Consider the following 24,247-nt stretch of genomic DNA (forward strand, 5'->3'; position numbering starts at 1 on the left):
CATATTGTAATTACTTATTTCATTATGTTTGAATCTTATTAGGTTATGTGCTTGTGGTTTTTCTTACATTATGTGACGATTAATACATTCTGAGCTTTAATTATATTTCAATTAATAAGTTGCTACATATGAATCTAATAGTTCTAACTGAACAATATTGTTTTGGAGTTTAAACCTTTACACTAGCACCAGAGACATGTATAATAGCTGACTCAGATTTAATGTGTATTTAATCTTTATATAACCTTTTGGCACAAAAATCAAACCCATTAAAGCTCAGAGGAGAACATGTGGAGAGAGTTCTTCACTGACCTTCACACAGCTGTGTTCAACAAAGAGGCTTTAGAAAGCAGCGCTCTCTCTCTCTGACTCTCTCTCATGGCAACATCATATATAAATACCACCGGGCTGCACTGATTGGCTGAGAGCACAGACTACGTGGATCACGTTTTTACGGGACTGACAAAAAGATATTAGCACCATATTTTGTCCATAATGACGGAAACAAATTTTATTTTAAAAATATTTCACTGCTGATACATACAATACACTCATCATACTCATATATATATATATATTTGCATAAAGTATACTCTTAACATGATAATATTTAAAGATTTGATACATTATTGATAGTCAGGTGGGGAGGGGTATATTGACAAGAGGAACACTTTATTGTAGTGTGTAGCGTAAAACAATGAAACAAAACCACTAGAACAGATACAGCTGCTGCCTGATTGGAAGAGGACAGGAGGGGGCGGAGCCTGGGCTCAGCAGGTATTTCATGGTCAGTCTTGTTACAACCCGCCCGTGTTCACAGGGACTGCTGCGGCTCTTGCACCATTTTGCATCCCCGATGGGAGAGAATCTCCTCTCATGTTCAGCCAGAGATTAAAAACGTAAGTAAGAAAGTGTCTGCCCAGTTTTTGTGAAACATAGACCCCCTTCATCATCCATCCATCCACATGGTGACGTGGTCAGCAGCAGTGAGCGCTGGAACAACGTTCAGGGTTCTTTGGCTTTCAGAACACCTGATGCTTAGCTCTGTGAATGTAACAATACATGAGAGGGATGGACAGAACTCGTGAATCTAAAATGAATGTCCAGCATATTTCAGGACTTATTTGTTTTCAAAAATCCAACAGTCATGTTTCAAGATCAAGAATATATAGTAGTTGTTACAGACACGTCCACCTCCGATGAAAGTGAGCTGCGAGGGGAAGAGGATGTAAGACCCACACTGCATTCAGACCGCCCCAGGACACCATGAGCTCTGTCCCCTATGACTTTCATCCATCTTCTGTACTCGCCCTGTCCACATTCTAGCCCTCTGCTAACAGCCCGGTCACATGTAGCCACAGCGCCTCTGAGTGTCATCAAGTGCTAAACAGATCCATCACTGAATCTAACGCAGGGGTCTTGGTTCTTGAACAAGTTACAAGGGGTCACTTCCTCTGTTTTCATCTGAAGCTCAGGTTCAACGTTCAAGAAAATCCACAGTCAGCCCTCCTGTTGCTGGTACAGAGTGTTGTGAGTCGAACTGCATCATTAAGTGCTCCATAAGGGTACTGGTGTAGAGGGAGAATGTGACCCAGGCCACCAGCTGTTTCTGTTAGCGGGCTGATGCTAGTTAGCCTGCTAACATGTGTTAGCCTGTAGACTGCAGAGTGAGTGTGTGGTTGGTTGGTTGGCACACCTCGCACCTCGAGTTGCTGTTTAAAGAGACATACAGCTCAGCACACAGCTGTTTACTGGTCCATCATGGTGGACCAGTAAACACACACTAGACAAAGCAGTGGTGTTCTTCACTGGAACTGTGTTGTGTTGGATCTGAGCAGACAGCTGTGATCTCATGCACGTGTCTGTGCAGTCCATCCACCTGTCCTCCATTGTTGTGTATTGTCTTTTTGAGGGTCAGTGGGGGTGCGGCCTCTCCCAGCATGCACTAGGTGAGAGACGGGGTAGAGCTGGACAGGAAAGGGCAGACGCCAAAACTGCATCTCAGTTCCATAACCACGTACTCCTTTATATGGTATACGGAATTTGTTTTTACTATCAAAAGAAATGATGGAATTAATTAAAGACATTCAATGTCAACTGAACTGCAGCTTCTGATGTTTTTGATTTCTGAAGTGTTTTTTTTCCTTCCTTTGTGCACTGAACAGTGAGCACACTCAGAGATCAAAGGGGTTCATACCAATGCTGTTTTTCAGGCTGAGCAGCTGCTTACACACCGTATGTAGTCTGGACCACAGAGTCTGGGACGGGTGGGTGGAGCTCGGTGTAGTGGACGCAGTGGGGACTGCAGGGCAGGTGATGCAAACTGGTTCACAATGAATACATTTGTCTGAGTGATTGCATTGTCAGAATCTGCCCCATATGAGTTATGATTATTTCCAGTGATGAGGACTCAGATTGAGAAGCTCTAAGGGTCCAGACACATCGAGCTTTAACTTTGCCAGCGTCTCTCTGTTTGGGTGTTCGGGTCACAGTTTGGATCTCGTCCCATCACCCCACTGGTTCATCATTATGAAGACCTCCACTGAGCCAGTCATACGAATCACTGGCTGCCACAGCAGGAGCATTATCGTTAAATGTATCCTCTCAACTTCCTTCTGGCAGATGTCCTGCAAGTAGTTTGTGTCTGAAACTTTTCAAATGTGTTGTAAAAAGTGGGACCATGTGACGGAGTCGCTCATAACTGTGGTGTGAGTTAAGGAAACAGCAGCTCGGAGTCTTTTTCCTTTTTAAATGGACTGAAATACACCTGCTTGTGAAATTTTGTGGCTCGGGAATAAAGGACCTCTAAGAATCTTCTGAGCAAATCTTCAGAAGATAACTGCTGTGTCCATTTCCCATGCCGAAGATCAGCTGGCTTTTGTTTTGGGGGGGGTGGGGTGCACCTCAGCAGTGTCTGTACAGCATCAACCTACAGGGACACGTGAGCGTACAGCTGGAGATGTTTAGCTGTTTGTGAACGTCTCAGGAGACAGAGTTCAGTCCACTAGCAGACACGCTGCATCCTGGGACCTGTTAGAGAGACGCTCTCTCACCGTGGCAATGTTAGGGACACCCAGTCTGCAGGCGACACTGCAAAAAAGGATCATCTTAACACTTCATTTACATAAAATCCCAAAGAAAGTCAGGGTCACTTGTGCACCTACAGGGAATGACGAATGAGAAAGTAGGAGTGAAATCCAGCAGTGAGAGCCTGACAGGATCTCCTCTTGTGTGTAGTACTTTTGGGAAAACGTTCAGTATCTACAGCCTTTTCTATGACAATAGAATGAGCTAAGATGGATGTTTGTTGCAGTGTAGATGTTACAGAGGGCTGAACTCTGTCCATCTGGTGCCAATAGGTCCGTCTCCCTCTGCGTCCTCACAAAGGCCAGGGCAGGTCGCTGAAGTCCACGGGGCCGCCCAGGCCGGCGTCCGCCTCCAGCAGGGACATGATGACGGCCATGGCCGCCTCGTCGTTGCTGGGGCTGCTGGAACCGGGATCGTCCATGATGTCTATACTCAGGTGGGAGTTGTCACCTGGAGGGAGGACGAGTGGTTGAGAAAGCACCAAAATAAACTCGGTAAGAGAGTATTTAGCATGTGTTAATGTCCAACTCACTCATGATGGACTGGTTGGAGTAGGGGTAGCCTACAGAATCAGGTCCAGGAAGGATCCCTGTGCTTGGCAGCTCGGGTGTCCCTCCATTCTGAATCTGTAGATCGATCGATCACACACACACACACACACACACACACACACACACACACACACACACACACACACACACACACACACACACACACACACACACACACACACACACACACACACACACACACACACACACACACACACACACACACACACACACACCTCTCAGAACAGACAGTGTAGGATGTGTCAGTGTAAATGTACATGCATCACACCTTCCTAGACAGAGCTAGGCTACCCGTTACAGGGGAAACTGCAGCTGCTAAGCTAACCAGCCGCTGGCTGTTGCGTCATGTCCATGGTTCACACCTGAGAGGGGACTAGATCTTCTCATATAACTCAATAAGCTCATTTCACACTGTAACTCGTCCTTCAGATCAACGGCTGGCTAAATCTCTGCTCATCAGGTCAAACATCGGATGACATCCGTGCTGAAACAACAAGCTGCAGATGTTTAGTGGAGGACGTCACACCACATTAATCATGGAACATGGAGCTGAACCAATCAGCTGAAAGGGAAGTCAGATATGATCAAATGCTTCTGAAGGTGTGCATGCGTTACCTTCTTGCCCCCTGGGGAGCAGGTGTCAGGTGGGGGTGTGCTGGTGATGTTCAGAGGGCTGGAGCCACAGCTGGAGGGGGAGGAGCCTCGGATCCTGACAGACACAGAGACACAGATGGTTTTGATTTCCTAATCATCAACCTCAGTGGAGTCATAGTGTGTCATTTGGGTAACAGGTTTTAAGACATGTGACATTTTACCAGTGTTGCCATGACAGTAAGTAGACATCACATCCTTCAGTGGAGACTAGCTGTCTGAGTCAGCGTCAGTCAGGAGGACTGAGAACAGATCGGCAGAGTCAGCACTTCTGCTACTTATTCATTTTATCGTCTGCTGTTTTTCAAATGATATGAAATGTGAAATGTTTGCATTTGCCAAGTGTGTACATGAGCCTGTGCTGTGTGCCGAATCACTTCATCTGCTTCAGAAACGCCACCGACATGCAGCGCTCTCCTCTGCACTCACCTCTGGATCTCCATCACTTCCTCTGCAATCATGCGTCCAATTTTACCGGCTCCCGCTCTCGTGCCCCCGGGGATGCCAGGGACCGTCTGCAGCGCCCGCCTTCCTCCACCTACCAATCAACAGTTCATTGAGAAGGATGAGTGATTGACAGCGGGCGGAGGGACGGTGGACAAATGAGCATGTGTTAGTCTTTTACCCTCTGAGGTGAGAACACTGTCCATGCTCTGTGGTGAGGCAGCAGACTGAGGGTAGTCTGATCCCTCCATCACAGGACACCTGCAGAGACAAACACACGCCATGTTTCACCTACGTGTGCTCCATCATCTACTACGGGGGACGGGGGACAGTGCTCTGGTCTACTTACGACACGACGGTGTTGGTGGACACGATGTACTCCACCTCCTTGGTCCAAGGGTTCATGAAGCTGAACCAGCGGCTCCTCAGCGTGATGAAAGAGCCGTCTTTGATCTTGAATTTGTAACAGTTGGTGTTGATCTTCTCTCTCATCTGCAGCACTGTGGAAACACACACACACACACACTGAAGACTCCACTCGTGCTCTTCACTCAGCCACTGCACCATCGACAGCCATGAGGCAGCTACCTTGTCTGTGGCACTCTGCCAGGTGGCCGATGTCGTCCTGGTGGAAATACTCGTAGAAGGAGGTTCCCAGCAGCTCCTGGGGCAGGTAGGCTAGGATGGCTGTGGCCCTGAAGGTGAGACGGGTAGATGGAGAAAGCTTGAGTGAACTGTGACAATATGTCATGTCAGCTACATTCTCTGACTTCCACCATCAGACGGATCCAGATAGAATCCAGCACCCTCTCACCTCAACTCTCTTCTTCTGCATAGGACATCTAAAGGTGACCACCTATAACAAACCCTGACCATGCTGGCTGAACCAACATCCTCTTAACACTCGCTATGTTTACTCCTAGGCTCCGCCTCTATACAATGTGAGCATGATGAGAGGGGCCAGCCCGTCTGTCTGTATCAGCCCCCCATTCATTCATCAGATGAATGAACCAATGACCGCATTGTCTTCATTTACATGAACCATCATTGGCATGTTGTAAAAGCCTTACAGTGAAGTAACAATAATAAGTAGGCTGGTTTTAAATATACGACTGTGTGTCCTCGTCTCAGAGACAGTACAGCCTTCCTCTAGCACTGGTCTTTAAAAGCATCACACATGTGTAGGGATGCCACTACACGGATTACTGTGGCAACATATTCTTTCATACTCTTTCTGCTCTCTAAAGGTTAGAAACACTTTTCAGTATGAAGTGATCTACAGACTCAGATGACAACAGAGATAAAGTGAAGCTGTAAAATGTGCTGAGGACGGGCCACATGTTGAACGTCCTATCACGCAAATAAACCACGAGTCTCCGTTTAAAGCTCCCTCACTCTCTGGCGTCTCACCTCTGGTCAACGAAGACAAATTTGCCGTCGATGGCGTGTCGGGAGACGTACTCCGTGGGCTTCACCCGGATGTCCGCCAGACTGGGCTGGGGTACGATGTGGGGGTGCAGGCGGCCGATGGCTACCAGGCAGCTCAGGTTGCAGCCCTCGTTGTCGGGCTCGTTGTCCTCGTCCAGGCCCATCTTGGTGGGGGGCCAGCTCTTCAGGTAGCCTGTGCTGTGGATGGTGCAGAAGCTCTTACGGTCCGCTGTGATGAGGGGAAAACAGGAAATGCTTTTCAGCTCAGTGAACTGAGAGTAAAGGCGTGAGCGTCTCTGATTGGCTGACCATGTGAAGCTCTTACCAAACCAGATGTAGAAACCCATAAGAGATTAAATGATGTCTTGAAGAGCTTTAATATACTGAGACTTCCATTTAGGATTATTAATAACCAAAGAAATAAAAACCTTCTTAAAAAAGTAATCATAGGGTAAAAAACTAAGTAGTGGCCACTCCCACCTTCTGGTGAAACTACAAAACAAGTCATATGGCAAATCTTTGACACAAAGCTCGTCTGTGTTTCACATTTTCCATATGTTAAGATTCCGTAGCATCTCATTCCACACACATTCCACTAAAATACTGTGCAAGATCATTCCTCCAGAACTCAGTGTCCAACATGACTCCACTAAACAAGAGAATCATGACGGCTTCTATGTAAAAGCTCACAGGAGTAACGAGAAGAAGGAGGAGGAAGACAACGAGAACATCCTCCGTGAAGTCCAGCGTAGCAGGAAGCTAAGGACACTAACTTATCAGCCGCTCTCGCTCCCGTTCTTAAACCTTTCTACCACCGATGCTTTGACCCTTATTTGATGTATACCCTCCTGTTTTTACCTCCTTTTGAGTTTCTCCAGATGTCGGCAGTTAGGGCTCTGAGTACCTGCATGTAGTACACATTACACCGAGCCTGAACGCAGCCTGTGCAGGTTTATGTCTTTATTTGTCTTCTAAAAATGAAACACAAGTACCTGAATATTGTATCAACATGAGCCTCTGAGGAGTTCGGTCATATTTTTCAGCATCAGCATCAGGAACAGCTCGGGGTTCAGTGGACACGTGGAGAGCAGGAGCCGGGGATCGAACCGCCGGTCTTTGTGGTGAGAGGATGCCCGTGTACAAACATGTTGGTCGGTACTCATACCCACAGGGCCATTTATGACAGTAACGCTCATAACCAGGTGTTTCATGGCTCTGTGTGATCAGGTTCAGTGAAGTGCAGCATGGAGTCTGATGGCTCAGTGCAGATGACTCCATGTTTGCAGCAGGAAGATGAAATGGACTCAGTGAACCCGTTTGTCCCAGAATGAACCAAACTACTGGTGTTAAAGCTCCCTCACTTCCCACAATGTGCCAGCTATCACTATTCTTAATATTTGTGAGTTCTACTCCCATTATAGCAGCGACAGCGATCACTGCGTGCTACTCGACATCTCTCTGGGATACTAGGCCTTGCGTGATAAAACCCAGTTTGCCATGTACTTAAAGAGGCCCACTTCCTTGGTGGTGTAACGGAGAGGTTCTCCGATCACTGATGTGTGGTTCCTGGCTCTAATCGGGATGGAAGAGCAGCAGAGCAGGGCTTTGGTAACGAGGTAGCTGAGAGACTGAAAGTAGCTGAGGTAACAGCTGGAGGTGGAGAAGCTGCTGCTGGGCAGCCTGACACTTTAGGGTAAGAGGAGGAATGTGGGTGACAGAATTGAATCCATGTTTGAAGAGAAAGTACCTTTTTTCTTGGAGCAGGTGGAGGGAAAGTCCTTGTCCTCTACTTTGACAGAGGGCCTGTTGCACTTCATCCTGCAGAAAAAGGAGCGCCGGGCTCCAGAGCAGAGACGGGACGGTCCGGGGGTGATGTCCGTCTTCACTGGAAGACCCGCTGCAAACACACACACACACACACACACACACACACACACACACACACACACACACACACACACACACACACACACACACACACACACACACACACACACACACACACACACACACACACACACACACACACACACACACACACACACACACACACACACACACACACACACACACGATTGAGTTGTTTCTCACATCCGGTGCAATGTTAGAGGCTAAAGTGTTTTATTCTCAAATACACAAAAATAACATGAACCAATAAAACATGAGATTTCTATCTTCACTTCCTTGAATGATGCTCATTCTTTCCATCCTGCAGAGAATGAATTCAACTATTACTAGCTGCGTCCCCGTGTCCTCGTCATAGCTTTCTACTTGCTTTTAGTCATATTTCCATCTCCTCTCTGCTGTGTATGATCCCCATGTAAACGCTCCCTCGTCGTGCTACGGCTGCTTCATATCACACAACACTGGCAGCCTGGAGGTTGCTGGCAGACACAGTTTGGTTTGGTAATGTGAGAACACATCAGATTAAGATGGAGGCTCAGGCTGGACCACAGTCCTGATTCTGCATGCTTGGCCTTACTTTTAGCATCGATGAGCCTCTCTCGTGGGGCCGTGTCGGAGGAGGACAGCTGCTCTTTGACCTTGGCAATGTCCTTGGGGTGAAGGTAGTCGAACAGGCTCTGACCTATCAGGTCGTTCTGAAGACGTGAGCGACACCGAGAGAGAACAGAGGGACTGAAGTCAGACGGGAACAGAGCACAGAACTACTAACTAAAATCTTCTACTAGCGTTAGAGGGAAACGCTCTAAACGCTCTTTCCTCCCAACACAACCACGGCCAGCATACCTGGCTGTAGTTGAGAATCTTGTAGACGGATTCAGAAACAAAGAGGATCTTTCCACGGTCGCACCCGACCACAAACAGGAAACCATCAGCAGCCTGCATCGTCAAACACAAAGCTCTGTGAGCTCTTCAGAAACACAGTGTGATACAGCTCTAGAACATGCAGCTTGATGTTGAGAGACAAGGCTGAACATCACGAGTAAGAAGAGGATGTAACAGCAGCGTGGTGCTACACTGTTCATTACTTAACAACGACACGGTGGAAGTGTTGGCTGTCTGGTCATGTGAACTGCACTCACCCTTAATATCAAGTGCTTCAGCTCGTCATCAGAGAGGAAGGCGGGCTTGTAGTTGGCCTCTGTGTACGGGTTGGCTGCACCTGCACACAACAGTAAAGGTATTCACACTGTCTGTAAGCCGCTATTTCACATCTTCCAGAATTCTGCTAAACAGACATGTTTTACTGGAACACGAGGAACAGCTCAGTCCCTGATAGGGTGAAAATCATACTCGTCGTTAGTCGTTTACAGTACCAGCCACAGCTAACCCAAACCCTCACACGTCGTTCATCCTGACCTCTGAGTGTCTTCATGTGCTGGACAGCCATGCGCAGCACCGTCAGCTTGTCTAGTTTGCGGGACATGGCGTTACAGGTGGGCACCAGCGATGCCAGCTCGTCGATGAAGCTGTTCATCTTGTCCCTGCGGCGCTTCTCGATCTGGCTGTGAGCCTCTCTGTGGAGGGACAAGCACCAGACATCAGCAGTGATCACACGGAGGACTCTCTTCTTCTCCCATCTGGCTGGCAGTAATCCCAATAAATCCAAAAATCTCTCTCACCTGTTGTATAAAAAGACAGAATCCAGAAAAGTGTGGAAGTTATCGTAACATGCTATAAATCTCAACACTAAGAAGCGGCTGCCCTCTCCAGATGAAGTGCCTCGGTGTTGTCTGTCCTTCAGCACCGTGACAACACGTCTCTGTTCTGTCTCCACTAGCTGCTACTAAATCCACCGTTCTTTACCACGCAACAGAAAGAGAGCTAGTCATCAGCCACCAGGTATGCTCTTACAGTCCCTGAGTTCCACATAATGCTCTGATCTATACACGTCAATGTATAAAGTTTCTTACTATCAACGCACACAAAGCTCCCTCTGTTCAATGAGACAGAGGGACATTTAATGCATGTGAGGGAGATGAGAAGGTATGAGGAGGCAGTGAGAGAGAACTGAAGGAGCTTCTATACCTGGCATTCTTAATCCGGCCCTGCTGGTCACTGGAACGACAAACAGAGCAACATTAGAGAAGAGGAGGTTCTGTAACCAGCATCGAGCTCTTTCTCACACACACAGTTATGTAAAAGTGAAACAATTATTTACACCCCCCCCCCCCAAAAGCTCTGCCCTACACAGACTGACTGACTTTCCGCATCTCAGCAGATTTAGGAAGAGTTTACCGCATTGACACATTTAGAGTTGAGATTAAAGGTTTCAGTTTTCCAGTTCCCCTTTTAAACAAGTTAAAAAGCTATTTTCTAAACACCTTCAGTCATATCTAGTCATGCAGACAGTGTGCTGTATACCTGAATGTCACCGTGCCTCAGAACAGGTTTACTCCTGCGAGTAAAGTCACGTTTAATCCTCACGCATGGATTTGTCTTAGAAATGTTAACTGTGAGTGTGTGTTCCTGAAAGTGTGTTGCTATGGAAGGCTACACGGTCACTCTGTTGAAGACAAGAATCATCAACTAGAATTACCGTCAGCTTACATCCACGTCTGTCCAAAATGTCATCACTTCATCATTTTACACATTTGTGTGGAATACTCATAACTAGCGTATGAATTCAGACCTCCTGAGATATGACGTTAGAAATCAGCAGACAATGAGATGTTTAGACGTGTCAGAAAATATTAGTAATAAAAGTACAGCTGTCAGCACGACAGAGATGAAAGGAAGGGTTTGACACGGCGAGAGATGACAGAATATGTCTTGCTGCAGCAGAGTGGAACAAGGACCGTGTTCCAGAACGTTACACCGTTGGGTGCTACAGAGGATGTTCCCCTGGACAGCATGGACACCCTCAGGGTGAGGGAGAGTACACAACCAATCAAATGAAGGGCCTTTTCCAGAGTAACACCAGGAGCATCTGCAGCTACGCATCAATGTTTTATCTTTGCAGGGATGATATTGGATCATAGAATCCTGGAGTCCACCACGTGCAACGTGGTCCTCTTCCCCTTTTGTAAAGAGGACCTGCCCCCTTTGGAGATATAAAGAGCTCATTTGAAGGCAACTAAAACAGCTGATTATACACTAATAAACACATACTTATGAATATTATATTCAGGTGTGTATAAGAGAAATAGATTTAGTATAAAAGTCATGTTCTACTCCTGTGAGCTCCACTAACCGAACCTCTGGCTTCATGGTGTCGGTGTGCTGTTAGACATCTCAAGAGATGGATCTCTGACAAATCAAAACACAACTATCCACTTTGATAGACATCACTGGAGGTCAGAGAGGAAATATGGTTCTTATGATTATGGGATGGGATAGAAATACAACACTACTGAGGATTAAAGCACCTGCTTTATCTTACCTTCCCAGTTTATCTTTGTCTGGGTCCATGTCACTAACGAGCAAAGACAGGAGAGGTTAGTGTACACCGGAACATTCACAAACCCACAGCACTGTCTAAGAGCAAGGGGCTCACTGGCCTCACTGCCTCGGGTTTTCAGTCTACTCAATATCTCATGCTGTAAAATCTATTGAGGGTCATTGATATGTCAGATGAATTAAACCTTGTGCAACATCTATCAACATTGAGTCAGGTTTGAACTTACTCAAATGAGAAGCCATCAATTCTGGAAAGAAACACAAATGTATTAATGAAAATGAGAAATGTGAATATTTACAATGTGTAAAAAAACAACGGACTACTCTACCAGAGTACAGATTTTGCTTTCTTTCTTTCCTGCACTACTTCCCACATCTTATTCCCTCCTTTCTTTCTCTCCACCCTGCCTTTAGTTCCATTTGTTGCCTTGTATAATCTTCTTCAGCCCTTCTTCTGTCCTTTCTTTATTTCCTCTCTCTCTCTCTCTCTCTCTCTCCTCCGGGTGTCCTTACTGGTAATCGGTAGTGCTGCCCTTCCTCTTGCGGGTGTAGTCCATGCCAGGCGTGCTGATGGAGCTGGAGATGAGGTCAGTGGAGCCGGGGGACATGAAGTCAGTCATCGTAGACGAGATGTCCATCCTTTGGTCTGCCATCAGGTCATCTGCAGAGCAGAGACAAAAACCGGACTTTACTGAAGGGACTAGGAATGAACTGGTGGGTTCAGCTCTTCTGGAATTCCTGAAGCTTGCAGTCTCACAGGTAACCCATTTAGGAGTGGAAATAAATGAAGTTGTGTGTGATATTGTTACTTTTATTTAAAATGCATGAAGTTTGCAGGTTCCTACGTCAACAGATAAGAGAAACTCACAAACAGTGCAGTACAGACCGCTTCCATGACATTAAACTGCCAACTAAGAACCAAGGCATGCGAATGATGAGTCATGTTATCTTACTGACAAGAAATCCTTAGAGGAGTTCAGGTCAGCGTCCGAGGTTGGGAGCGTTTTGATTGCCTCCTAACGGCTCTCAACATGTTGACAGCGAGCCTGAGGCTAGCAGCTAACGGTGCTAGCAGAGAAAGTGCTGACAGAGCGAACAGTGGAGGGGTTCTACGTTCAGTCATGGAAACGTACCATGACTGTGACCGCCGTATGAGAGCAGAGCAGTGAGCTAACCAGCGGGACACGATCACGTGCACCAACATGCACACTGCGACCGGCTATGTGAACAAAGAGATGAGAGGCTCTGATAACAACACACACTCCTCCATATCTATACATAGATGATAGATGTTGATGAGATATTAATGATCTGAATGTGAATACAGCAAAGATCAAAGTGGTCTCCGTGGAAACATCTAGTAAGGAGAGCTCCGGACATTCCTCTTCCTTAGGACCGTCTCTGTCATCAAGTCCCACTCACCACAGATGTTCATCACAGCCTCTGTGTTAAAATCATCTCCTTCCATCCACTCTGGAGCCCTCAACTGTGAACACACAACATGAAGGGTCAGTCCCAGCAGGAGAGCGGCCCTTCTGAAACTAGACACACAGTTAGAGCTTCAGACATCGTGGCATCCAGGTCACGTGTGGAGGAAGACACCATTTCTCATACCGTACGGTTTACATTACAGTCACAGTGGTGTGTCATGTGTAGGGATGGGTACCGAGAACCCGACCAGAGCATTGATGAGCTACGATGTTAGAGGAATTCATCTTATTGACAGTTTAGATTTGTTTCCAGTGAGATATTTATAAGTATAATGACTCTGCTGTTTCCGGTCAGCCCTACGCTAACTACCGGTCAGCCCTACGCTAACTACCGGTCAGCCCTACGCTAACTACCGGTCAGCCCGACGCTAACTACCGGTCAGCCCGACGCTAACTACCGGTCAGCCCTACGCTAACTACCGGTCAGCCCTACGCTAACTACCGGTCAGCCCGACGCTAACTACCGGTCAGCCCGACGCTAACTACCGGTCAGCCCTACGCTAACTACCGGTCAGCCCGATGCTAACTACCGGTCAGCCCTACGCTAACTACCGGTCAGCCCTACGCTAACTACCGGTCAGCCCTACGCTAACTACCGGTCAGCCCGACGCTAACTACCGGTCAGCCCGACGCTAACTACCGGTCAGCCCGACGCTAACTACCGGTCAGCCCGATGCTAACTACCGGTCAGCCCGATGCTAACTACCGGTCAGCCCTATGCTAACTACCGGTCAGCCCGATGCTAACTACCGGTTAGCCCTATGCTAACTACCGGTCAGCCCGATGCTAACTACCGGTTAGCCCTATGCTAACTACCGGTCAGCCCGATGCTAACTACCGGTTAGCCCTATGCTAACCTGAATGGGGACAAAACAATTCAATCATCCGGCTCTTCAATGATATCAGACCAAAAAGATACAATTCTGGAGGTTGTAATGGAAAATATATCTCATACATATTCATCATCATCATCATGGAAGATTTTAGCGTGAAGAACTTGGAGAACATTCTATCACACAGCCCTACAGTGTTCTGCAGTGGTGGCTTTAGACTTTCTCAGGGTCTGAATATATTATTGCCCATCAAATTCACTTTTCATGATAATAAGACATATGCGTATTCAAAAGTAGTCTGTGATTCTAATCCAATACACTTCAAATTCTGCTCATACACATACACTGTAAGTAGGAAACACACAAAGTGAACTGTATCCAATGTCCTTTTTTACATTCCAAGCTTCAAATGTCTGTTTGTAGCTGAGCGGCCTCCCCAACATTCACTTCATTTTCTGTTGAAAGAGCAGCAGGCAGCTTTCCTTGGTTCACACTGACCTCAGTGAAGAGAGGAGCAGAGCTGCTTCTGCTTCACTTACCTGGATAGGACACTGGAACAGGCCTCCTGGAGGGGCCGGGTTTTGTCTGGATCAGTCTGGTCTGCTTCGTCCTGGTCTAGTCTCAGTCTGGTTCGATTCAGCCGGACCTAGTTCCATCCGGTTTGATGTGGTCAGTGTGCCCCGATATGAACTGACCCTCAAACAGCTGATGCAACCAGTCTACCCCCTGGAGAGAGAAGAAAAGAAAAGTCAGTTAAATGTAAATCTAGTCTCACAAATCTAAAGATGTAAACAAAAGACATCAGAAATTAAAAACAACACCACATATGTAAGTAACATTACAAAACTTGATTAAAAGCAAAACATGAAACACAAAAACAATTGAAGTCGTTATGTTCTCGACTGCTGACCTGAAAAAAGTGAATCTGGGCTATTTGGATCGTTTCCTGATGCTCCATCCGTCTCCGGCTAACTTTCCGGTTTTAAACCCAGTAAACCGGCTCTTAATCATACATATGGAGAAGCTATTATGCTAAAAGACTGAGGCTAAAGCTATGTCAGAACCCTGTGTGGCTGGTGAGCGTACCTACGTGTTTGTATTTTAAACCGCTATGTTTTCACTATCTAGTTAGACCAGAAACAAATGAAGAGGACAATTAAGATGTGGATTAACTGATGTGTTTGGCAAATGGAATGCTTTCACAGGTAGCGTTGGCTGGTGTTGCTGGACTGTTAACTTAGCATAGCATAGATCATAGTCGCTAACGTGAGCCTAAACTGCTGCCCATTGCAACCTGTGTAATCTGGGGATGTTCTTTGATCGATCCATGTCGTTTGACCCCCATGTTAAGCAGCCATCCAGATCATGTTTCTTCCACCTAAGAAATATCAGTAAACTGAGATCTGTAGTATCAACAGCTGAACTAGAGATGATCATACACACATTCATCTCTTCACTGGCTCCCTGTAGCATCTAGGATACACTTTAGAATCCTCACTCTCACTTACAGAGCACTACACGGTCAGGCTCCTACTTATGTAGCTGAACTACTTCACCCTTATTCACCCTCCCGCGCTCTCAGGTCAAACATGTTAAATTATCTGTCTGTCCCACGCACACGACTTAAGACCCGTGGTGACCGAGCCTTTGAGGCAGTAGCACCAAAGCAGTGGAATGCTCTGCCTGCACCTCTACGCTTTGCTGTTTCTGTGAATTCATTCCAGAATCTGCTTAAGACACACCCGTTTAGACTAAAAACTCATGGCCTAGGCCTGCTTTTAAACCACATTTTAATTTTGTACTTACTGTGTGTGTGTAAACTATTGGCCCTTATATGGTCACATTGTGTTGTTTATGTTTGTAATCCTGCCCTGTTAAGCACTTTGTGACTTATGTCTGTAAAAAGCACTTTATAAATAAATCTTACTTACTTACTAAACTCTGACAGCATTTAGCACCAGTTTCAACCCAGTAGAGGGAAATACTCCACAGTGGAAGTGCTATTTGTGAACAAGGCTTTTTAAAATCACAAGTCAAACATGCAAAAATATCCTAAATCTCTAGGAGTCATACTTGCCTAAACTATTTGATAATATAATGTGAGAATGTGTGTGCTAGTCAGACATCAGAGAGGCCGCCTACGCTAATCGCTAAAAGAAATTCTAAAATGCAATTACATAAACTCACATTCTATAGTCGGACTGAGCAACCTTTAGTAAAAGGATGTTACTCATATGATTCTTGTCATTGGTCACTTCGTCAGGCTGACCCAGTAGAAGTGTGTGTGGTGTTGTATCTGCAGAGACCCTCCCTCTGCATGGATCTTCTCTTCTGTCTCAGAGAGCAGGTGCCAGGTTAAAGAACGCATCAGAGAGGATGCTACAAAAATGGCGGACACAGCGCCAAACAAAAACATAGTGAGGCGAAGCTCCAAGTGGACAAAGCTGTTTCCAGAACGAGAGTGAATCTGAGGTAGAGTCTCACCAGCCGGCCCCATTGAGCCGGGGAGGAGGGGCCAACTTTTGATGTTGGTTCACAAACCGAAAATCCTACTCACTGTGCCTTTCAGAAAAGATGGTACAACAAAAGTCAGTCTGAAAGTGAGACTGAATCCTATCAGCATCCGATTAACACTTGGGCAGTTGAAATGTTTAATGTACAGTGACAGCAACATGCAGAGCAGCTGAGTTCTAGGTCAGGACCGGCTTGGTGAGCCGCGCTGGGACAAAGCTCTGGGCTGCAGGGGAAAACCACGGTGTCATGATTGAACACTGAAAGGAACTGGTGCTGGGGAGTGGAAACTGGGTCAGCCAGTCTCTGTGGTCTCAAAACCAGCCAGCTTTGATTTCCATCCACCACCTACTTCTACTTCATCAGTGAGTCAGCTCGACATTCAGCTGGGTTTTGCTGCTCTACACTTTACACCAACCCACCCTCAATCACAGCTCTTCAGACACTGTCACAAATAGTTCACTGATAAAAGCACTCTTAACATGTCTGATGATTTTACAAAGACGGACAATTACTTTTTTTTTTAGAAACAGGAGGTCTTAAAAACCTACATCTGAGTTTATATTTTTCAGCCAAACTAAATACTTTACAGGATATTCAACATTCGTTCCTTTATAATGCATTTTATACTTGACGTCTTTCTTTACAGGGCTTGTACAAAGACAATAAAGTAGTCCATTGTTATGAAATATGAGTTTACAGATAATTACAATCCCTCTTCGTCATCGTGGAGGTTGTTTTTTGGCTTTTTGCTGGTTACTCGTTGTCCTCTTGTTTCTTCACAGTACATGTTGTTTGTACTCCCTCTGGCATTTGGGAACAATGCAATGAACAGCGCGTTTAAGTCCCAATTATCAGATCGATCTCAGTTTGTAAACGATGAAACCTCGATGAAGACCAACGTTAGTCACAGAGTTCCACAAGGTTCTGTGCTTGGACCAATTTTATTCACCTTATACATGCTTCCTTTAGGCAATATTATCAGAAAACACTCCATAAACTTTATTGCTATGCAGATGATACTCAATTATATCTATCGGATCAAACCAATCAGCTCACTAAACTTAAAGCATGTCTTAAGGACATAAAAACCTGGATGACCTGCAACTTCCTGATCTCAGACAAAACTGAAGTTATCCTACTAGGCCCAGAACACCTCAGAAATCAGTTATCTGATGATGTAGTTTCTCTAGAAGGCATTGCTCTGGCATCCAACAGCACCGTAAAGAATCTCAGAGTTATCTTTGATCAGGATATGTTTATAGTTAGGGCGGGCTCAGGTTTATAGTTGGGGCCGGCTCAGGTTTATAGTTGGGGCCGGCTCAGGTTTGCCTTGGACCAGCCCCTAGATAAGCTGCTATAGGCATAGACTACTGGGGGACTTCCTACGATACACTGAGCTCCTCTCTCCTCTTCTCTCTCTCTCTCTCTCTCTCTTTCTGTATGAATTCATATCTCATTAATGCTCATTACCAACTTTGCTTCTTCCTCGGAGACACCCACTGCCACTATCATTATCAGTCACATTACTATTACTGATACCATTATTTATTTTATTGTCATTGTTATCCTACTATATCCACTGCTGCTGCTGTTGTTATTAGTAGTCATAATGTTTCCATCATCATTTTGTTTACTACTCTCATTATATGAATCATATCTGTCATATGCATAATGTGTTGTAACTCTGTTATGATGTTCATTGTGTACCCATGACATCTATCACACTTCTGTCCATCCTGAGGGATCCTCCTCTGTTACTCTCCCAAAGGTTTCTTCCTTTTCTTTCTCCCGGATGAAATAACTGTGTAGTAATGAGAGAATGATCACTGTCGCTCAGCTCATGGTTTTTGTTTTAGAGAACTTCTGACTAACTGATGCAGTGCAGACTCACTGGGAAAGTGGCTACGTGTGTCCGTGACACTGCATGCAGTGGTACTAGGTGCGGTTGTGTCGTATTAGTTTTATGTGTACAAGTATGAGAACATGAGCACAGAACTGGACCAATACTACTTGCAACTAAGCTTGATTATCCAGTCTAGGCCAATAACTGTTGAAGCAAAACTAGCTAAGAATGTCCTCTGTTCTATAATCATGAGATTATACTGCTGGTGGATAACAGCAGCCGCTGCTGTACCAGCTCTTAGGACTGCAGGTAGCCTGGAGCCTGCCAGTCTGGATAGACCACGGACGTGTAAGGCCTTCAAAGAGTAAATATATGCCATTAGTCATTTGCTGTATTTTCTCACTGTACTGTTTTCAGTCTCACATTGTATCACAGCTGAGAGCAACAGTTCGTTCTAAAGTGCAGAGGGCGTGAGCTTGTTAAAGACACACACACATTCTTATCATCACTAAGTCAAACCACGGAGATACACATGCAGTTACATAAAGACATGCATCCTCAACACATTTACCTTACTTGCAGCAACAAGGAACAGAAGTGCTGCCTGAACACAATACATGGGAGTTCCAAAAAGGTTTTCCTAATATTTGTTTCCTTAGCAACAGATTTCTTTGATTATGGGGTTTCAGGAAGTGTATGAAGCACATGGCCAATAATAGAGGCTTTGGGTAGTAGACATCAGGGCAATATGCTGCATTTGACTGCTCAGAGATCCTTGGGTCTTTGTTACTGAAAATGTCTTTCACCCTTCTGGATGCACGTTATCATTTACATCATATGCATTGAATGTGTTGTAACTCTGTAATGTTGTTCATTCTGTACACGTGACATCTATCACACTTCTGTTCATCCTGATAGCGGGATCCCTCCTCTTTTGATCTCTGAGGCTTCTTCCTTTTTTTTTTATACCCGTTAAAGGTTTTTTGGAGATTATTATTGTACCGATGTGAGGCATGAGTAGCAGAATGCGGGTTACTACGTCATCGTTTCCAAACTTATGCGTTTACGCCGTCCACACGACAAGGCAACTCTGGAGTTTTCAAATGTATCCGTCCTCGGGAGCGTTTCTAAACTCCTCCGTTTTCGGTGCTCTAAAATGCCGGCGTAGTGTGGATGCTCAGTGTAAACGTAGCAAAAGAGATGCATTTTAAAATGGAGACGTAGTAGTGTGGACATGGCCTCAGTCAGTAAGTAAGATAAACGGATCGCAGTTGGATACAGCTGCTAGAAATTGTTTTCTCCTCTCGTGGCAGGCTGTCTCAGAGCATCCCGTTGCCTCCATGAATAAATAAACAGACTGTAGCTCATGCCAACTTATAAAATAAAGGACCTGGCTTTGTTGAGACGGTCAGTCTGGTGTTTCAGTTCTTGGGAGAGCCCTGAAACGACAGAGTCCCCTCTACACACAACAAACGTCGCTATTCATCTGAGAATAACTCATCATTAACGACGATGCATAATGAATAACGTATGATTACTGTTCCTTATTCAATGTATGGGATATTTGAGAATTTTGATGTAATGTATATATTAAAACAAGACAAGACACAGCAAGCATCAAATATCACAATATTTTGGAATAGGTACCTCGGTATCCATAATTTGGGAAGATACGAGAAAACGTTGAGAATAGTTAGTTGACCTTTCGCTAAGTCCCGCTTCTTGAAAGCAGACCGGCCAATCATAGTGTAGCTCTGACCAGCAGCTCTACTCCATAGACTCATCAATGCTTTCGGGCTGGTTTAGTGGATTTGGACCTCGTCATGGCTAAACGTTGTGTAATAGTGATACTCGTTACCCGGAGAGGTTGGAAGGAGAAACACTTTTCTAGAATGTTACATTTCTGCATAAAAACCTGTGGAGCTAACATTAGCATCATGAACTAGCGGTAGCACTGGGAGCAGGGAGAAATGGATTCACGTAAGACCTAAGACTCTTATCTTCTAAGATTCTGAATGGATTCTGTCGCTCTATGTGCCGATTCCAGAATAGATTGTGAATCTGGAATCGATTTATCTAGAATCAACTTTAAATCGAATCAAGAGATACTGAAAGATTCACTCCCCTGTAAGTAGGTCTATGCTACGCTAGACACTGAAAGATTGTAACAGAGGAACAGTATTGTTCCTTAATTTCATTGTCTTCTGTCTCCATCGCCAGGTGATGAGGTGGTTCACTTTCACACTGTGATCTGTAGCTTTATCTTGTTAATCTCATTTCATCTTGGATATATCCATCAAATGCACATCGTAGACCATTCGGTCTGCTTCTTTTTCAAAGCAATTTGATGTTTATACCAAAAGCTAGACAATATTTGGTCAGGGAGTGCAGTTTGTGACAGTTTGGGCTCCATGGTAACATATCTCTGACAGCTAGACAGAGTAGCAGGGGGGGCGGGGCTTAGCCAAGGGTCAATAACAAATGTAGAAGACAGGAAGAGACATTATTCATTTCATCCAGCAAGCACAGTCAGTACGTGCAGGAGAACGTGTATGAATCTGTATGTATCCTTCATGAGAAAAGGAACATCTCATCACATTACAGTGATTTAAATTAAAATCCCCCGGCTCAAGAAGCCCAACATCAAACTGAAGCCTACTATCATCACCAGATCTCTTCGATACACCACGGAGGAATACAACCTTCTGTTACAACAGCCTTTTCACCTATTTGTTTCAATCTAATGAACATGGTCAAATTAAAACTTCCATGGATGCTTGGTGTCTTTGCAGAAATGACTATTTTATTTCTTCTTTATGGTTAATTGTGGGCCTGCTAAATCCTCACAACGAACTTGAGTTATCAAAATGCCTTTGAGGCAACACCAATCAATACTGATGAGCACTATGTAGGTTACTACCCGTCTCTGAGCATACATATCACTTATCAGTCCAAGTCTATGGTCCCGCTGGACGTCTCTCCTGTCATGAAAGGGTTAATAATACATGAACTACCACAACACTACTGTTGAAGCACAGTAGTGAGAACGAGTTATGCACAAATGGGAAAACATGTTGCAAAATACAAGTCACAAATTTAACAATCTATAACAGACCAGTGAAATATCTCAACATACAAGCCACTGTAGACTGTCAACACTTGCTGGATTGTTTAAAAATGAATCTACAGCAGACCAAGAACCCCCATTAGAGAAGACTGTATTCCAAACAAAGCAACAATCTGTGAGGATTCATGCTGACGAGTATGACTCAGAAGATGAAATAACAATGAAAAGCTACTCCTTCTGTTGGAGTCCTCCTGGAACCCTCAGAGTTCGGGATCCCCTGCTCCAAACGGCACTGATTGAGCCCGGTGCCCCGTGTAACCAAAGCCCACTGATTGAGCCCGGTGCCCCGTGTAACCAAAGCCCACTGATTGAGCCCGGTGCCCCGTGTAACCAAAGCCCACTGATTGAGCCCGGTGCCCCGTGTAACCAAAGCCCGCTATCATGATCATCTTTTGGCAAACACCGCGGAGACTGCAGAAACCGTGCGGTCGCCACATTTCCACTGCCAATGCCAACACCGTGTCACGATATTTCAGAAGCGAACATGTGCCTGCTGTTCGGAAGCAGCTGCGGTCCTTATAGGTTGAACTCACGGTGCTATTTGAAAAGACATACGGGGACGTGAACGGTATCGCAGCGGGGTGGATGCTGTCGAAGAAACAGAGTGCCAGATACCCACCAAGGCCTGTTTACATAGCTAGCGTGATAGCTCTGGATAGCATTGTTCACTCAGTGTCTCGCACTTCGGACACGTTAAGTGGACATTTAACGAGCCCACGGACCGACACCTACCTGTGCACGAGCTCCCTTCGAGCCCCGACAAATGCTGACAACCGCCAAAGCTGGCCCGTCCTACCGGGGGCGGTTTACCCTCCTTTTATCAATAACAGCATGTGGTCCCGTTGGTGGACTAATATTAGCATACAGTCGCTAGCTATGGAGCGCTAACTGTCAAGATCTGACCAGCGGCTAGCGTCCCTCCTCCTGCTCTCGAGAGCCCCACTGACATGACCACAGCGCTGGCAAAACATCGACGACATCCATCATGGTTTAAATGCCAGCAACGTCACCGAGATGCAATATTGATAACCCGGAGGCTTGTTTTCATTGTATACTCACAGTAGGTCCAATGAGCTCGGTCTATCCATTGAAAGTCGCTGATAATATGTAATAGCGACCCAAAGAACTGTGACATAAACGATTCTCGATCGGTGACCCAGTTTCTCGTCACCGTCATGCCTGTCGAACCACTAACCTAGTTTTTCAACCAATGGGGCTCGTGCTGCCGCCGTAGGTGCCACTCCAGCCAATCAGACACAAGTTGAGGCTGGGACCCTATGATGGGCGTACTAATTGACCAATGAGAGGCAGCGTCGAACGGAATGCAGGGGCAGCTTGTGTGTGAGAGTGTGTATGAAGAACACTGCATTACAAGTCCGTGTGGTAATGAGAGGTAGTGGGTGGCGTGCATTCATCATGTTTCTCCACGTTATTTGTTGGGGTCCTTTAATGTGTCACTGGTGTTGTTATACAGCTGAAGGTAAACTTATCATTTTCATTCTAAAATGGATTTATTGTGATTTTAGTATTTTGTTAGAGCAACTAAGAAAACATGTAACTCCCTCCTTGTCTGGGTCAAGTTCTTTAGTTGCCTGCACTGGGCACATTGACGCCCCCTGCTGGTCATACTTTACATATTCTACTGTCCAAACATGGAAACACACAATTTAGATGATTTTTCCCTACTTATGTTATTATTTTTAATTTATGTTGAAACTATAGGAGGGCAAATGAAACGATCAATACCACCAGCCAGACATTACAGTTATTCATTACATTTTGATTCAGTTTCTGTCATTTCTGCAACTGTAAGTGTTTTTAATATTTGGGTGTGATGAAGCTGCCTCACCTCGCCTCCTTATTTATAGACGGTTGTCTCCACATGACACCAGACCGGCTGATACTACATGAAACTGAAGCTTCTGTGATTTGTCAGGCTTGGTGAGAGTTAACAGTCAGCCTACTTGTAGTTTACAGGTTAAATCAAAGTAAGGTGAATATACAAACTCCTCTATACATTAGTATACCTCTGCTAGCTGTATTTTCTTGGTATTTTTTATTTACCTGTATTATCTGCCCTTACCTGAACCTGTCTGTGTTCTCTCCACATGTCACACGGACTGTCATTATCATGGAAGTGGAACAGTGTACAGTTAGTTGTTAAAACCTTAATTTAATTTAGGGTAGTGGGTTATAATCCATATCATTTATGGTGAGTCGTGGTAAAAATATAAGAATCACCTTACACTGACTGCATACATATGTATGATTTAAGTACATTGTATTTCTTAGGTGCATCACCATTCTATTATTATTGTGATTAAATGACAAATTATGAATGAAAACAAAATGTAGCAAATAAATACATAGATTTAAATGTACTGAATTGTAATTTATTAAAATAATGGTATCTGATACCAGATCGGCCCATGGTCACTGATAACCGAGCTGTTTGAGTCAATATCGGACCGATATCTGATGTAAGTATTGGTGCGTCTCTGATTACAATCCATAAGATACCAAAATACCGCTGCTCCTCATTACAGTCAGTTTTATCTGCACTACTGTAGCCCCATATTCTTATTCTCACATACTTTTTACATGAATCACTCCAGCCAGACATATACAAATTATTTCATCAGGAACAAATGCCATGCCAATTACGGAAGCAAGTCAAAGGAGACGGAAATTGTTATTGCAAACATACACTGTGCCAATAGATGGCAGTGTTGAGTTGTATTAATACTACAAAGGATGTAACAACAATGATGTGAAAGTGGTTGTAAATTATTTATTTGAATTTATTTGGTATGTTGCCCTCTACTGCCTGAAAATATGGGAGGTTGTTACCTGAATAACTTTTTGGAGGAGTATTGAGTTTAATGTCCCTCAATTCA

At 45.1% G+C, this 24,247-nt stretch overlaps 1 protein-coding gene across 2 annotated transcripts; it reads right to left on the reverse strand.

Annotated features, from left to right (window-relative positions):
- Window positions 1-484: 484 nt before the first annotated feature.
- Window positions 485-22,548, reverse strand: bmal1a (basic helix-loop-helix ARNT like 1a). Of its 2 annotated transcripts, XM_076076102.1 has the most exons (20): window positions 22,410-22,548; window positions 14,406-14,592; window positions 12,966-13,029; window positions 12,057-12,204; window positions 11,771-11,791; window positions 11,527-11,559; window positions 10,173-10,202; window positions 9,504-9,661; window positions 9,227-9,306; window positions 8,931-9,023; window positions 8,665-8,782; window positions 7,930-8,079; window positions 6,165-6,411; window positions 5,343-5,449; window positions 5,104-5,254; window positions 4,936-5,015; window positions 4,740-4,848; window positions 4,275-4,368; window positions 3,620-3,713; window positions 485-3,537 (listed from the first exon to the last, which is right to left on the reverse strand). In XM_076076102.1, exons 3-20 carry the CDS (start codon window positions 13,009-13,011, stop codon window positions 3,380-3,382), a joined length of 1,917 nt encoding a protein of 638 aa, XP_075932217.1. In that variant the 5' UTR covers window positions 13,012-13,029; window positions 14,406-14,592; window positions 22,410-22,548; the 3' UTR covers window positions 485-3,379. The 2 variants fall into 2 exon arrangements, 1 of the variants encoding a protein (XP_075932217.1); XR_012947434.1 differs by lacking the exons at window positions 485-3,537; window positions 3,620-3,713 and adding an exon at window positions 4,475-4,552 and having other exon boundaries at window positions 4,229-4,368.
- Window positions 22,549-24,247: the final 1,699 nt, after the last annotated feature.

The sequence above is a fragment of the Anarhichas minor genome, unplaced genomic scaffold (genome assembly GCF_050575085.1).
Source record: "Anarhichas minor isolate MPS153535 unplaced genomic scaffold, ASM5057508v1 ptg000005l, whole genome shotgun sequence".
In the NCBI taxonomy this organism is placed as follows: Eukaryota; Metazoa; Chordata; class Actinopteri; order Perciformes; family Anarhichadidae; genus Anarhichas; species Anarhichas minor.

Coding starts and splice junctions, on each gene's coding strand:
- bmal1a (XM_076076102.1), bottom strand. CDS start 13,011: ATGGAAGGAGATGATTTTAACACAGAGGCTGTGATGAACATCTGTG. Junction 12,205..12,965: donor GGCTGTGATGAACATCTGTG/GTGAGTGGGACT, acceptor TCTGCTCTGCAG/ATGACCTGATGGCAGACCAA. Junction 11,792..12,056: donor GGCAGCACTACCGATTACCA/GTAAGGACACCC, acceptor GTTTCTTTCCAG/AATTGATGGCTTCTCATTTG.